This window comes from Oncorhynchus mykiss, chromosome 11 (assembly GCF_057628025.1).
Source record: "Oncorhynchus mykiss isolate SJ-2025 chromosome 11, ASM5762802v1, whole genome shotgun sequence".
Classification (NCBI taxonomy): Eukaryota; Metazoa; Chordata; class Actinopteri; order Salmoniformes; family Salmonidae; genus Oncorhynchus; species Oncorhynchus mykiss.
In genome coordinates this window covers 49409291-49425357 of record NC_143032.1, presented here as the reverse complement: position 1 = coordinate 49425357, position 16067 = coordinate 49409291, and the positions used below count along the sequence as shown (strand labels likewise).

At 44.7% G+C, this 16067-nt stretch overlaps 1 protein-coding gene across 3 annotated transcripts in view; it reads left to right on the top strand.

Annotated features, from left to right (window-relative positions):
* LOC110535788 (proprotein convertase subtilisin/kexin type 5) overlaps positions 1 to 15544 on the top strand; it is a 42156-nt gene extending 26612 nt beyond the window's left edge. The window contains exons 1-13 of one of the 3 annotated variants that reach the window (XM_090190317.1): positions 623 to 1803; positions 2084 to 2187; positions 3485 to 3602; positions 7110 to 7298; positions 7587 to 7723; positions 8096 to 8221; positions 9436 to 9538; positions 10750 to 10943; positions 11219 to 11303; positions 12086 to 12189; positions 12305 to 12443; positions 12704 to 12819; positions 13940 to 15544. In XM_090190317.1, coding sequence (XP_090046443.1) covers positions 3511 to 3602; positions 7110 to 7298; positions 7587 to 7723; positions 8096 to 8221; positions 9436 to 9538; positions 10750 to 10943; positions 11219 to 11303; positions 12086 to 12189; positions 12305 to 12443; positions 12704 to 12819; positions 13940 to 14055 — 1401 coding nt within the window. In that variant the 5' untranslated portion in view covers positions 623 to 1803; positions 2084 to 2187; positions 3485 to 3510 and the 3' untranslated portion in view covers positions 14056 to 15544. Of the gene's footprint in view, positions 1 to 622; positions 1804 to 2083; positions 2188 to 3484; positions 3603 to 7109; positions 7299 to 7586; positions 7724 to 8095; positions 8222 to 9435; positions 9539 to 10749; positions 10954 to 11218; positions 11304 to 12085; positions 12190 to 12304; positions 12444 to 12703; positions 12820 to 13939 lie in introns of those variants that run through there. The other 2 variants (XR_016484514.1, XM_036935601.2) reach the window with 2 other exon arrangements.
* Positions 15545 to 16067: the final 523 nt, after the last annotated feature.

Here is a 16067-nt window from a genome sequence, read left to right as displayed (position 1 = left end):
ACGGAAAATATGGAGGGGAGCGTATATACAGTGGGGTCTGAAATTGACACCTTATTGGCAGGGGCGGCAGCGTAGCCTAGTGGTTAGAGCGTTAGACTAGTAACCGGAAGGTTGCAAGTTCAAATCCCTGAGCTGACACGGTACAAATTTGTCGTTCTGCCCCTGAACACACCGTGTCCGTCATTGAAAATAAGAATTTGTTCTTAACTGACTTGCCTAGTCAAATAAAGGTGGGGAAAAAAATTCATGTCACCCAACAAATGTAAATGCCTGGAGTTAGCGACACAGCATTGACACTTGGATTGGAACTGGTGTTTTTGGTCAGATGACATGAAAAATAGAGCTCTTTGGCCTCTCACACCAGTGGTGGGTTTGACAATTCCTATACAGAAAATAAGGTTTTAAGATGTTGTTTCCACTGGTCCTGGAGCAGTTAAGGTCAACGGCCTCATGAACTTTCATGAACTGCAGTACAAGGACATTTTATCCAAAAACCTGGTTGCCTCTGCCAGGAGGCTGAAACTTGAAACTGGATCTTCCAGCAACTTTATTATTATTTAACTAGGCAAGTCAATTAAGAACAAATTCTTATTTACAATGCCTACCAAGAGGCCTCCTGCGTGGACAGGGACTGGGATAAAAAAAATTATATATATATATGACAAAACACAACAACATAGCAAGGCAGCAACACATTACAACACAGCATGGTAGCAACACAACATGGTAGCTGCACAAAACACATGGTAGCAGTGCAAACATAACTGGGCACAGACAACAGCACAAAGGGCAAGAAGGTAGAGACAACAATACATCCATCACACACAACAGCCACAACTGTCAGTAAAAGTGTCCATGATTGAGTCTTTGAATCAAGAGATTGAGATAAACTGTCCAGTTTGAGTGTTTGTTGCAGCTTGTTTCAGTCGTTAGCTGCAGCGAACTGAAAAGAGGAGCGACCCAGGAATGTGTGTGCTTTCGGGACCTTTAACAGAATGTGACTGGAACAACGGGTGTTGTATGTGGAGGATGAGGGCTGCAGTAACCCTAGACACACATCAAAATCCACAAAGAAATGGTTAATTGGCCACAAAATCAACATTTTGCAGTGGCCATCTCAGTCTCCAGACTTGAAACCTTGTGGTTTTTAAAATGTAACCTTTATTTAACTAGGCAAGTCAGTTGAGAACAAATTCTAATTTACAATGACGACCTACACCGGCCAAACCCGGACGACGCTGGGCCAATTGTGCTCCGCCCTGTGGGACTCCCAATTACGGCCGGTTGTGAGGGCCGTCCATAAGCATGGACGAAGGATATCAACAATCTGGAAGGATTCTGTATGGAGGAATGGTCTAAGATCCCAATGTGTTCTCCAACTCATCCAATATTTTAGTTAAAGGCCCAGTGTCTATCTTCACAAGGTGAGGTATCGGAAGGGGGTGTCAATAATTTTGACCCCTACCTTTTTTGAGATAATTTTTTTGTATTACTTGTTAAACAAAATATCTTTCTCTGAGCAATTGTATTGGTATAATATAATGTCCCAAACATGTTAAACTTTTATAATATACCGTAGTATTTGAATTATTTATTCTATACAGTCATTTTTGCTCATCTTTATCAAGGGTGTCAATAATTTCAGACCCCACTCTATATCCTTGCTGAGTAGTTTCTTGTCTAGGAAAACCTTCAGCCTCGGAATGTTCCGAAATGCTGTGCTCAGCGGATGAGGGAGAGATGAGAGCGGGAGAAAATAATGGAGCATCTGGACAGCATATGAAGGGATTCCCAAGAAACTTGGTGACCTACTTATATATATTTTTTTTAAAGCACCATTTTTACATCAAAGGACACATGGATGCCATCTTGTAATGGTTATCACGTGAGATTGGAGCTGGGAGGGAGGTGGATGGATGGGCATACTGTATCTGCTATACCTAACTCTCCCGCTCTCGTTCTGTTACACGCAAACACCCATGCACCATATGTACGTTACATGCACACCCACACACAATGTTAAGTCTGTGCATATTGTTGGTTACCTGTATGTTTCTGTGGTGTTTTGTGATTTCTCCTCCAGTCCTCTGTTGTCGTGGAGGGATGTTCAGCACATCATTGTCAAGACGTCTCGAGCTGGCCACCTCAACGCCCCTGACTGGAAGACCAACGCTGCTGGATACAACGGTGCTTAACACTGCTCGCCTCCTCTCCTTCCTCAGCTACTCACCCCATTTTCCGCTCTCTCTTTCGTACCCTTCACTTTACTCTGAGCCCAGTCACTCACCATAAACCATCCCACCGCCTGCCAACTACCTGTCAGGGATTCCATGCGGAGTACTTCGTTTCATAAGTGTGTGTGTGTTTGTGGAGTGTGAGTGTGTGAGATTGAGACTGCAGTCCTGGAGTTTCTCCAAGCGGCTGTTTCAAAGAGGATTGGGAAAACGAGTGAGAGAGAAAAGGGAGGAGGTGGGGAGTTCACCCAGAGGAAATGGAGAGCGGAGGTTTAAAGAGAGGGAGGGATGGGGAAATACTATTTGATTGGCTGTGTGGATTGGGTTAACTGACTGATGTTTTGCTGTGATACTGCTTTGGTTTGGAAATCTGTTTTGATTGGTTGTTCTAAGGCGGTGCTCACCAACCGGTCGATCGTGAAGGCATTCCTAGTCGATCACCAAATATTTCTGTAAAAAAAAAACAATGATAAAGCCTTGCGTTCCTATGTTTTTATTTGATTTGTGCTGTTGGTGGTAGGTGCAGTTGATTCAGCAGCCCTGGAACCAGGAAGGCAAAGTGTTCCCATTTTTAAGCATTTCATGTGTCTGAAGGTAGAACTCTGCCTACCCGGCAGGGCCAGAGAGCAAATCAAGTGCACCTATAGGACTTCCGCTGGCCAATCCGAAACCTCATTGCTACAGAACTGTTTTTAATAGGTTCATTAATGTTGCGTAGGCCTACGTTTTTTAAGTCATGTAAAAAAATATATATTTGTGTGTGTATTTATTTCTGAGCGGTAGATCTTGGCTTGCATTTTGACTCAAAGTGCTCTTGACTCAGACAAGGTTAGTGACCACTGTTCTAAGGCATGAATAAAAATTGGTGGAGAAAGTATCCACGCCCTTGCACAATTATTACTTAACACATTTTTTGCCGGAAGTATATATCCATTCCTCTGGGACAAATGACTCAAGCTCTGTCATAAAAAAAGCGGTGGATACTTATCTCATGAAAACATTTCAGGTTGTTATACATTTTTGTAAACTGTCTCGATTTAGTTTTTGGTGGGATAGGATGTTTAGATCAGGGATTTTTTTTTTTTTTTTAACTATTCAGACTAAGGCAACACATTTGTGCTTTTCGGGGCGGATCCTTCTTACAGACACTAGAAATGTATATGGTTCTGTGAAATGTATTGAAGCGATGTGTGGTTTTGAACAATTATGATTGGCTGTGTGGATTGACTGACGGTAGGTGTGTCTTGCAGTCAGCCACCTGTATGGCTTTGGCCTGATGGACGCGGAGGCAATGGTGAAGGAGGCGGAGCGATGGAAGCAGGTCCCCGCCCAGCACATCTGTGTGGAGAGTGCCGACCGCCAGATCAGGTACGACACAGCCAACACCTCCCTAGTGTACCTGTCCTTACCCAATCAACCAACCAATCAAATGTAATCTGTTCAGAGCTATTGAGAAATACATTATATTTAACAGCAATCAAGGGTTGTGTTCATGTGTGTGTTTCTGTCCAAAAGCTCTTCATGCACCCACATGTATGGGATTTCTGAAAGCTCCTCCTGCACACTGAGCGGAGCCAGCCAAGTATTAAAACGCATGCATGAACACACACTAGGGCTGTGACGTTTAAATTAATTTGGGATTGTTAACGTTTAGAAAGAATCCCTAGCCGAAAACATTATTTTTTTTTTTACAATTAAAATCACAGTGCAGTTACCACAAAACTACCAACCGCTCCCGATCATCCATCATCATCATCAAGACAAAAAAAATAAAAAATTAACTAATGCAACAATGCGGTAGTAGGAGGCAATATGCATCTTTCAAATTATTATTGTCGTTAACAGTTGGAAAAATGGCAGAGTGAGACAGGGAAGCGACAGCAGCAACGTCCTGTATGGCAATACTTTAAGTTAAATGAGAAGGTGGTGAAATGCAAACTTTGAGAGGTGGAAGTGAGCTACAGTGACAGAACAAGTGCAACGCTGAAAGGGAGGCACCTTGAGACCCAACCCGTTGCTGGCAGCAGTGTAATGAGGGACGGGGTGAGAATCACAGCGCTGATTACTGATTGCTGTTGATATGCAGCCATTGTCAATCGTAGAGGATGTATGCCTCAATTACCTAATGGCATATCTAGAACCAGACTACAAGATGCCATGTCAAAAAACCGTGATGGCCCTGATGGAGAAATTGTACAATCAATGATTGATTGCTCTGCAAGTACAAAGCAAGAGCTCTCCAACACTGTATGTGGCGTTAACAACGGTTGTTTAACATCTATGAACATGCTGGCATACATCACTGCAACGAACCATCACATTGATGAGGAGTGGGACATGTAGTCACATATATTGAGAACTGAGAACATGGAGGAGAGGCCCTCTAAAAACTACCCCCTAGTGGTCATATGTGGGACCATATCTGAATTGTGAATCATGTCATTTTATGCTTTTTTTTTTTAGAGAGAAAATTATTGTTTAAAAGTTTAGATTTTTTTTTACATTTGTCACCTCCCTAAAATGCACACACAACACACACACAATCATCGAAGGGCTTGGAATCGGTTCAGCGAGAAGAACATAAAACTGGAGAACACAATTATTTGAGGAACAGAACCTGAACCGAAAACTAAAGTGATCTATACTCTTCCGGAACAGAACCGTTATTTTAAAAGGATGGGAACAGGTTAATAACTTTCTTTTACATTCCGGGATTTTTTTTTTTCCAGTCCCACAAAAATCGCAACAAAAAGCCTATGCAAAGCTCTCACTCAGAAACGTAGTCTAGCATCTGCCTGCTCGCTGGAAATCTTAGCCAGTGAGTGTGTGCGAGGGCTACCTGCCCCTCCCCTCTGAAGCATAGGTTACAAGAGTAATTCAGAAATTAGGGAGAGATGTTTAATTAGAGAAGAGTGGATTTACTTTTTCAATGCTAGTTAAGGATACTATAGTTGGATTTTTTGGGATTCACGTTGGATTTATTAACTATAAAAAGGTAAGACGTGTTTTTAATTCTAGGTCTGCTCAGCACACACAGCGAACCTTTGCTCTGGTCCAACTTTAAACCAACTCGGAAGTTCAAAGACATTCAAAGTTCCTCTATAGAAGCCGCTCCTCCATATGTATAATTCTGTGGGCCTAATTCAGATAATGCATGTCATAACAAGATGACCAGTGCTTCAAGGCAAGCTTCCTCCAGCCTCTCTCCTCACCCTCAAAATGTCAGTTGCATCTTGCGCCTTGCACTTTGACTGGCAGCACAGTGTGTGTTTTTGTCTTTCATTAGGATTAAACCCTGCTGTTATGGCAAAATACTATTTTCTCTTAACGACTTTACTATACAGATTAAATCGCTTACCCGCTCCACAGCAAACTGCTCTAGCCGCACTGATTGGTGAACTTAATGTCGAGCAATATTTTTATTTTTTATTTTTTTTAAACGATTTTAAGTTTTAAAAAGGAACAGAAAGGAACGATATAAACCTGTACTTTTTCTTGGTTTGAGCCGGTTCAGAACTTTAATTTGCTGGTCGTAACAAAAAAATGAATTTTTTTATAAATGTTTTGAATTAGATAAACCCTGCAATCATCCTTACATTCCCTTACAATTTGATCTGCTTGTTTTTTTTTGTTGTGCTTTTTTTTTCTCCCTTTGCAGCTGGATGTTTAATTGGGCTCCTGTTGAACACATTAAAGAGCCAATCACAGTTTAGTTTACTGGCTTTGAATGGAACCAATCTGCCTCATGCTAGTTCCCCAGTCGAGCTCCCTATCTCTCAGCCCCATGCTGGCCAGACCATAGGAATCTTATGGGAAGACCATTTTGGCTATGTGTGTTTGAGAGTGTGTGTGTGTAGTATGTATGTGAGTTGAGGACCGCCGGCTGTGGCCCCTCAGGTTTTTCGGGAAGAACGGAGGGTGCTTTTGGCAGTGCAGTTTGTTTTTGCTCTGGAGCTGTTCTCCTGTCGTCATCTTCCAGCCACAGGTCTCTGCACTGAGACACCCCTTGGCTGGCCCCTCCATTGCGTTTGGTAATGTCTGGGCCTTCTCCTCCTTAGAGCATTGGAGAAAAAAACATGTAGAATCTGTAGCCCGCCAGGGAAGTCGTAATCTGGATTTGTCTCCTCCTCCCAGCCCCCCCACCCAAGCCACTAGCGTACCTCATGCCCCCGCAATTACAGTTTTAAAGCATGAGATTGGCTATAAAACTGTTTTTTCTCTCCCTCTCTGCCCCCATGGCAATCTGTGTAGAATTACAGGAAATAGATTTAAAATGCAACATTTTCTCTTGGCGTCATGGCAAAATGTGTAGAATAGCAAGAGATTTAGCTATTAAACGGTTCATTTATCTCTCAGCCCCATGGCAATATGTGTAGAATTGTAGAAGGTTACCTTGCTCAGGCCCCCTTGAAACTGCGGTACACCACTGCCCCAAGCACGCTTGCATGCAGATCTACACCCCAACACATTTACTCACACACACACACACTAGCGTGGATTCTGGTGTAGTGTTTAGCAGCAAACACGGGGTGTCACCCACCCCCACTGCCATCCTCTGGCTTGGTCATCTGACCACTGCTGTCTGTTCTTTAATGGCCCATATGCTGCGGACCCAGCTGTGAATTCTATTAAAATCAGACTAATTAAATGAAGTAATATTAACTAGACTAGAGCCTCCTGAAAGTAAATATTTGAACATTGATTGATTGTGTGCGCTCAATAACCCAGTGTTGAGATGAATCAATACTCCATGACAGCTGGGTAGCACCAGGCTCGTTTACTCTGAGTTCCACTTCCTATCTTGTCAGATTTAGATTCTGATTGGGTGACTGCTCTGACACTGACATCTGATTGGTTGCTTCCCTCTGCCTGCAGGACGATCCGCCCAGAGCACCTAGTGCGCTCCGTGTACAAGGCCACCGGCTGCATCGACAACTTCAACCACCATGTCATCTACCTGGAGCATGTGGTTGTACGCATCACCATCACGCACCCACGCCGTGGCGACCTGTCTATCAACCTCACGTCGCCCTCGGGAACCAAGTCCCAGCTGCTCGCCAACAGGTGAACCTCCCCTTCAGTACTATTCCGCTCCCTCTCGCACTCTACACACCAGTGTTTCCTCCTGGCACTAACACAACTGATTCGACCAATCATTAAGCCGCTGATTAGTTGAAGCCGTTGATTAGTTGAACCAGGTGTGTTCGTACTGGACCGGAATTTTAAAAAAAAGCCTGCCTGCTCCTGTGGCTTCCCAGGACCAGGAAGGAAGAAACATTTCTACTTCTGTGTCTTTCCAGTGTGTTGTCTGAATGTGGTCGAACCATGTGGTCCCTGTGTGCTTTCCTCTAGGTTGTTTGACCACTCCATGGAGGGTTTTAAGAACTGGGAGTTTATGACCACTCACTGCTGGGGGGAGAAGGCGTCTGGGGACTGGATCCTGGAGATCCATGACTCCCCCTCGCAGCTCCGCAGCCAGAAAGTCCCAGGTACAGTAGACTAGAGAAGCCACCCTGTCTAAAGGAGTGACCGTACCAAAGGAAAACATGCTTTAAAAAAGGGTCAATCTGCTGTTGCTGCATCCATTTTTAGACTTAGAAATGAATGAAATGTGCCCATTGATTTGTGAAGAATATAACATAATTGCCTCATGAGCTTAGTTCAACTGTCGTACCACATCAGAACCCCAAATATGAGCTTGTTTCCCTCCAATGTTTGTAAACAATGTAAATGTAAACAAACACTATATGGTTAAAACTGTCATTTTTGATGTCATGGATGGTCAGGCCTTGCATCCATAGCTCTGTCTTTAGAATTTGAGAGTGGTTACATTTTGGTTGGTGGTTACACAACCCCCCCAGGCAAGCTGAAGGAGTGGTCTCTGGTGCTTTATGGCACCTCTGTGCACCCGTACTCCTCCATGCGCAGCGACAAGCCCCGCTCGGCCGAGCCCCCTGCAGACGAAGAGTTCACTGAGGAGTACAACGGTGAGTGGGGAAGATGGCGGAGGGAGGAACTGTAAGGAAAAAGAGATGGAGGACAGAATACCAGAATCCTGTTATAAGGGAGAGTAGGATAAGGGGGGAGCAAACAGAGGAGAGACTAAGTGGGAAGGAAAAAGGATCCAGGGCCAGGCACTTACACCAAATGAACCTATGCAGAATAAACATTTGATTCTCTCTACCTCTGTTCTCTCTACCGCTCTGAGTGTTCTCTGACTCTCTGTTTGCTACCTCTTTATTGTTCATCTCTCGCACTACCTTGAGCCGCTTCCCTTTGCAGATCTCTGTACGTTTTTCTGTTTTCTCCCTACCTCTCGCTCTGCTCTCTCCTTTACTTTCTACCCATCTGTTCTTTCTGTCTCTGCTCTCTCCTTCACTTGCTACCCCTTTCTGTTATCTCCCTCTTCTCTGTTCTCTTTCTCTCTCTCTCTTGCTGTTCTCTTTACCTCTGTGGGTTCCCTCTCTTGTAAAATACTAATAATAATTTGGTGGGTGCTTATACACTGAGTACAAAACATGCTCTATCCATGACTTAGACTGACCAGGTGAATCCAGGTGAGAGCTATGATCCCTTATTGATCCAGGTGAGAGCTATGATCCCTATGATCCCTTATTGCCTTTGAACGGGGGTATGGTAGTAAGTGCCACCGGTTTGTGTCAAGAACTGCAATGCTGCTGGGTTTTCACGCTCAACAGTTGTGTGTGTGTGTGTGTCAAGAATGGTCCACCCCCCCCCAAAGGACATCCAGCCAGCTTGACACAACTGTGGGAAGCATTGGAGAAACCTCCGGAGAGTGGGGTCACAGCCAGGCTCCGCTATCGTCAACGGCGACTCTGGAGCAGTTAGGGATGCACAACCTTTTGGTTACTGACCCCACACTCTAACCTCTAGACTACCTGCTGCCCAATGTGAGCATATTTGAGGTTACAGTGAGGCAGCTGATACTCATTAGCCTGTTTGATAAGCCACAGCACACAGCCATGGCAACAGAACATAAACGCCCCCAACTTTTATGCGCTCGTTAGACATAACATTCTCCTGCCTTCAGCACAACAAGGAACACCTTACACACTCACTGGATGGAATACCAGTCACCTCCCTTTTAGTCTGTTTTTGTCTCATTCATAAAGTCTCCACCCTTGTAACATGAGAAACTACAGTACCCATCATGCTCTGTTTAACAAATCCTCTTTACCAGGGCTCTGTGACAGTGAGTGCAACGAGAACGGCTGTGAAGGTCCCGGACCTCACCAGTGCATCAACTGCCTCCATTACTTCCTCAAGTTCAAGAACAACACCAGGTTAGCATATCCGTGTTCTGGCTTCCTCCTGCAGGCCAACAGCTGGGTCATGTTCATTAGACACCAACTGAAGAAAACAGACTGAAACGGGGAGGGACTTCCGCTCTTGTCCCCATTTAAAAACAGCTTTAAAACAGTTTTTGGGGGGGCCCTCTGAATTCACCAACATCGGATAACATGTTCATGATTTAGGCCATGGTCATTGGTCGGACTGCAGTATTCCGAATGTTTCACCTCCCTTCTCTCACTCATTTGCACTGATTTGAAGTGGGTGGTTACCCCGATCATTGACACACAGTGAGAACTGTCGTGACGAGGGTGGTGTTCAGTACGGCGTACCGTAAACGCAGCGTTTTGTGAAACTAACATCTATGTGAGGAGGAGGGAGGTTGAGTGGTGTGATCGTGGGAGGTGGGGATTGTAATTACCTGTTGTCGTCTTTGCGAGCAGCCGAACACTGTGCACTAATAAACAAGAAGCCTGCAGGTACCTGGAAGACAGCCTGTGAGGGCTTGGCTGCTCTGTTTTGTTCTGTAAAACGCCATCATTAGCCCTCCTAAGAACACAGTGTTTCCCCACTACTTCCAACCCCGGAGTGCTGGAGTGGGGGTTTGGGAACGGAGGGGGTGGGGTGGGGTCGTTTTAATGCTCATAATTATATCCCTATGTTTCTCTTTGATGACCTCGCCAAACTGGTGTGGGTGGGGTTGGCGGGGGAGGGTAAGCCAACGTGGGAGAGAAATTTTGGAGCACATGGTTTCACCTTTTTGTTTTTTTTGTTGTTTTTTTTAACAGTGTGAGAGCGAAGGCTGCAAAGGAGGTTTATGGAGTCATCTCTGCAGATGTGCGTTAAAAGAATGCACCTGTTCACCGTACTGAAACGCACACTCCCAACGCACACACTCGCACTCTCAAATCCAGCCATATAAGCCGACACGCGCACAAACGTATGATGTGTTTAACTTCAGGCCGTGAACTTTGTCTGCTCCCCCAGGGGGAGAGGGGTTGTTATTCTGGAATCGTGTGGATTGAGGATTTATCACAGTGGTCAGAGTGCAAAAATCCAGCCTCGCACTCAGTTTATTTTCTCCAGCCTGTTCCCGTAAGCCGATAACCGCAATGATAACGACGCATATTTCTCCTCTATCTGTCCTCCCCTCCCTCAATCCGTATCTTCCCTCTCTCTCCTCTCCTCCCTCTCTCCGCCGCAGGACGTGCGTGTCGGAGTGCCCCTCCGGGTTTTTCCGCGACGACAGGAAGCGCTGTAAGAAGTGTTCGTCTCTGTGTGAGACATGTGTTGGTAGTCGTAGCGACCAGTGCTCCACCTGCAGGCCGGGCTTCCACCTTAACGAGGGTTCCAACACCTGCGTGGCCAGCTGTGTGGACGGCTTCTATCTGGACCACGGCAAGTCCAGGTCTCCACACACACACACACAATTCTAATATAGGCCTCGAAGTCTGAAGAACTTCCAGTTTTCTTTTCTCCCTGGTAGGCGGTGATTGATTTGATTGAACCAGCCCCAGAGAAGAGAGGAAGTATGAAAACCAGCAGAGCTGAAAACTTTTAGGCCCAGATTTGAACTCCCTCACTCACCTCTGACCCCCACACCAATCCTCCTAACACTCCCAATGCCTCTTTGGTCCCTATGTGACCAGACGTTGTCTTCTCTCGTGTTACAGATTCCAACATGTGCAGGAGATGCAACGAAATCTGCAAGAAGTGCATCACGTCTAATATCTGCACAGAATGCAAACCAGGGATGAGGTACGCCAAGCCAAACCCACTTTCCAACATCCCCTCCCTCACCCGCTGCTGGTTTCTAGTAGTAGTCGAATCACCAAACAGTCCAGTGATCCATTTTGACATGTCTCGTAGAGTTTTTGGTGGCTTTTGATCATCTTGATTACCGTTCCAGTTAGATCGAGGGCAAAACACTTTGAAGCCTCTCAGAACGGTGTGGTCTTTGAACCCAGCCTGACTCGGGTTGCTTCTGCTAGTGTTCAGTGCTGTCTGAGACAGAGGTGGTAACGTGTGCAGTAATCCTTCCGAATGCCGCAAGACCACAGACAGTCACTCCTCTTCACCATTCACAGGAAAGAGGGAGGACAGAAACCCAAATCCTTTCTGGGAAATGGAACTAATATAACCCAGTCCAGCTGTTTTTCAGCTCAGTGCACCACAGAAACATGTCCTCACAGCAACTTTTCAGAATGAGGTTTAGAACCTGCTGTTCTTGAACAGACTTTTCTGAACAATCCTCTCTAGCTGTTCCAAGTATTTTAACTATTCCACAGCTAGCACACCTGATTCAACTTGTCAACTAATCATCAAGCCCTTGAAAAGGCGAATCAGGTGAGTTAGTTCAGGGCTACAGCAAAATGTTTTGAAACGTGTGGGGGGGTCCCAGAGGAGGGATTTAAAAACAACTGGACTATGTATAGTGTCTGATTTTGTTTATCATGTCAGACTAATGTAGGAGAAAGAGAGACTGGTTGCTAGAGCGGTGCGTTGTGTGATTGTGTAATTCAGTGTATTGCTCTCTCCAGTCTTCAGGGGAATAGATGTCAGATGACCTGTGACCCTGGGACCTACTATAATGGCCACAGGAGGACCTGCGTGCCGTGCCACCAAGTGTGTGCCACCTGTGCAGGTGACGCTCCTTTCACAAAGTAAAGATGGGGCCTACTACTACTCAGTTGCCCAAAGTAAATTTCTATATTTTTCCCCAAAGTGAAGTCTCTGCACTGCTCACCGTCTCTCTGCAGGCACGGGGATGGAGGCGTGTATCAAGTGTGCAGAGAGCTACTTAATGGAGGAGTGGCGTTGTGTGTCCACCTGCAGCGTGGGATACTACATGGCAGAGCAGACCTTGGACAATGGCGACGTCAACAAGTCCTGCAGGAAGTGAGTCGGATTGACGCGCACAAATTCCACACCTTCCACTTCCTCCTCTCTTTTGACACCACCTCCCTACAAACCTGGCATGTTTATCCTGGCATGTTTAACTGAATCAAACCGGGCCTCTAATCTTCCAAACATCTGTCCTATATCTATGGTCCCTTAAACCGGCTGTTTCCTCCTTTAATCCTCTACCTCTACTCACAGGCTTTGTGGAAAGTGTGCCTTCTATTGCCCAAACTTTAGCTCTAGCCCCCCTCCCCCAGGTGTGACCACAGCTGCTACTCCTGCACAGGGCCCGGCGAGACGAACTGCAGCACCTGTGTGAACGGCTATAACCTAGAGGCAGGAGTGTGTGTGGTCAGCACCATCTGCAAAGATGGTGAGTACTAGAAACCCCTCTAATGTATGTCATAGACTCTCTTATTTCAGGAGCTCCTTCTAGCGGTGGCTGGTCACTGCGCAGGTCGCAGCTTCCTTAGACTTCCGTAGACTTTCTTAGCTCTCCCCTCTTATCTAGGTTTCTTCCTATCTGCCCCTCACCCCCTCATCTGTCACATTCTCTCCTGATCGCTCTTTTCCATATTCTCTCCTCCTTTTTTAGTAGGCCCTTTTTTTTTGTCGCCATCTTTTGCTCGTGTATTCTCTCCTACCTAATCTATCCCAATCTCACTTCTTTTTTTTTTTTGTCTAAATTGTGCACGTTTTTAAAATGTTTTTTGGCATCCCGGTGACGCAGCTAACCTTTTCAGCCCTAGCCTAACAGGGCCCATTTGCCTGCGAGACATGATGGTGTTTGTGAGTCGTGACCCTATAGTTGAAAAGAAAGCCCCGCCCCTATTTTTTTTACCATTATTGCGTCTGAACGCGTGGGCAACGGCGTTAAGGCCAATCCATTTCTTTGCCTTCCGCTTTTATGGGTTTATTGGTGGTTCGTAAAACGACTCTACCGACTGTACTGGAGTGTTTTTGTACTGTAGTTGATAAAACAGGATGTGTGGCATCTCGATGGTCAAGAACTTTCTTAAGATGTTCTGATTTGTATTCAAAGTGTCATCCCCAGTCTGTCCATGACCCACTGAGACCAAGAGAAAGTGTTTTATTGACTATCTGGTAATGAACCACTTCAGCTTGTAACCAACTCAAGACTCTCTTTGTTTTTGAGCGCACTAAAAGTTTAAATGTCCATTATTTCAAATTGAGGTTACAACAGACTGGCGACCCACTTTTTGTGTGCAAAGTCATCTCTGATGAAAAATCACTTGAAAATTGTCCCTGTTTGAAACTGATTGAAATGTTTTTCTATTTTCCCAAAATGTCTTCTTTTTTTTTTTTTTTACTTTCTGACATGGATCCAATCATTGACGCTGGACTGCCATCTTTCCCCTCCAATGAACATCACATCTCTGATGGATCAAAATCTGTCACCTGACCCCTCTCCTGACCAATCCCACGGTTCTGCGTGTCGTCATCCCCATCTCTTCTTCCTGGTCTGTGGAAAGCAAATGAAGAGTCTTGGGCGGAAGGCAGTTTCTGCGTGCTCGTAAAAAAGAACAATCTGTGCCAGAGGAAAGTGCTGCAGCAACTGTGCTGTAGAACATGCTCGCTAAAAGGGTGACTGGACATCCCGCGAAGGGGATGTGGGGGGGGGGGGGGGCGGCACCCCTCTGCCCCAGCCTTGCTCACTCAGTTACATAATTTATAAGAAAATATGTGCCTCTTAAGGGACTACGTCGGAGGTGTGATGACAGAACTACAACAAACCTACCTTTTTCCTGTTCTGGGACATGTGGTCAGGGCGACAGTAGCAACTGGGCCTTACTAAAAAAAAAATGAAAACAAATAATGTGTCGGTATTTTGTGACCAAAGCATCGATGCCAAAATAATTGTACCCTTTTCCAGTGTAGGTTGCAGGAGGAACCTTGTGAATCTGTTTCCCTTCGTGTTCCCCTCCCTCGTCAAGATTAACGATGCACAGGTGAAAGCTGATGAACGTACCAACTTTCGGCTGTGTGTTTGTAAATAAACTTAAAAGCTCACTCAATAATGTGAAAACTGTCTGGGTTAAGTTTGCTATCTGCCAAGTGAGGATAGATGCGCACATGAACGCACGCGCACGCACACAGCAGGATTGTGCAAACACTTGAATTGATAGTTGCGAAAGTCATGTCCCCATTCTACATGCAGCCATTGTGTGCCACAGGAAATAGAGGTTGCTAAACTGTCATCTATGTTTCAGGTAGTGTGTGCGTGCAAGATATATTTTTTTTACAGGTACCTTTGACTCACTTCGGTTCAGACAAATCATTCCACACTACATTACATCAAATCGGGGTCATGTTTATTAGGCACAAAACGTAAGAAAACTGACTTAAACAGGTAGGGACTACCTGATCTCGTCCAATAGGAAACACTTGTTTTTTTTTGGTACACTTTGTTTTCATTGCGTGCCCTAATGAACAAGACCCATATCTTACTGCTACATGAGACTATGGGGCCATTGCACTTTCACAAACAGCAGCACTATCAGGGCTTTATTCCACAACATTGCACGGTTATGTCATTGCATTCAAGCAGAGTTGGTACTGTATTGACCTTGATCATGTAACAATTTTGATATGATAGATGTTTTCGGTGGACTTCATTTAAATGTTATTGTATCCTTGCGAGCTGCCACACATTCAAGACATGTCCATGACACTTTAGCAAACGGCATGCGTTTCATCAAGGTCATGCTCATTAGGCACCAAACGGAAGAGAACAGATTGCATGACGTATTGAAATGTTTTCTGTTGCGTGCTCTGATGAACACGACTCAGGTTGTAAGCGCCCTCTGAGAGTCCATGACAATGGTTGGTGCTGCAAAATGTAACCACGGTCTGTCTCTGTCACAAACAGGCTATGGGACTCAACTTTGTAGTGGTTGAGAAAGACCTGTTGATACATCCTGTTCTAGAATGAATACTGAGGTGGATACAGCACTGTATTCCAATAAAGATTCTTAATTATGGGTTTGTACCTTTTTTGAACAATTACTGTAGTTGTATTGATGATTTATCTTTTGATTTGAAATAAAAATTGATTGATCCCTTTGGATGAACAAAAATGTATTCTTGGTCATTGTTGAAGATTACTTAGATTTGATTAGTTGATATCAGAGTACTAGGTTGTTTTTATTGGACACCAGTGTCAATGTTATTTATATATTAATGGAACAGACCTAGTCTGGGATTTTTATTTTTTTTATTTTTTTATTCAAATGGTTGATCTGTTAATCTTTTGTCGTTTTTTTTCTGCTAGGCTCCGTTGGTCATTTATGGTCGTTGTGAACGTAATCATTTCCCCACTTCATTTAGGTCATGTTTATTAGACACAAAATTGAAAAATAACTAGCTGAAACAGAGGGTCAACCTGGACTTGTTTTTATAAGAAATGCACATTTGAGTTTTACATGATGAAAAGTTCTAAAACGTTTTCTGTCGTGAGGCCTAATGAACACAACACTGGTTGTATGATAAACCTCCCAGCCTTTTCCTTACTCAACATTATGTTCCTGTCAGTTACAGGGTGTATCTAATATAATTGTATTTGGTCCCATTAGCAGACATTTTTATCCGAATAGACTTTTG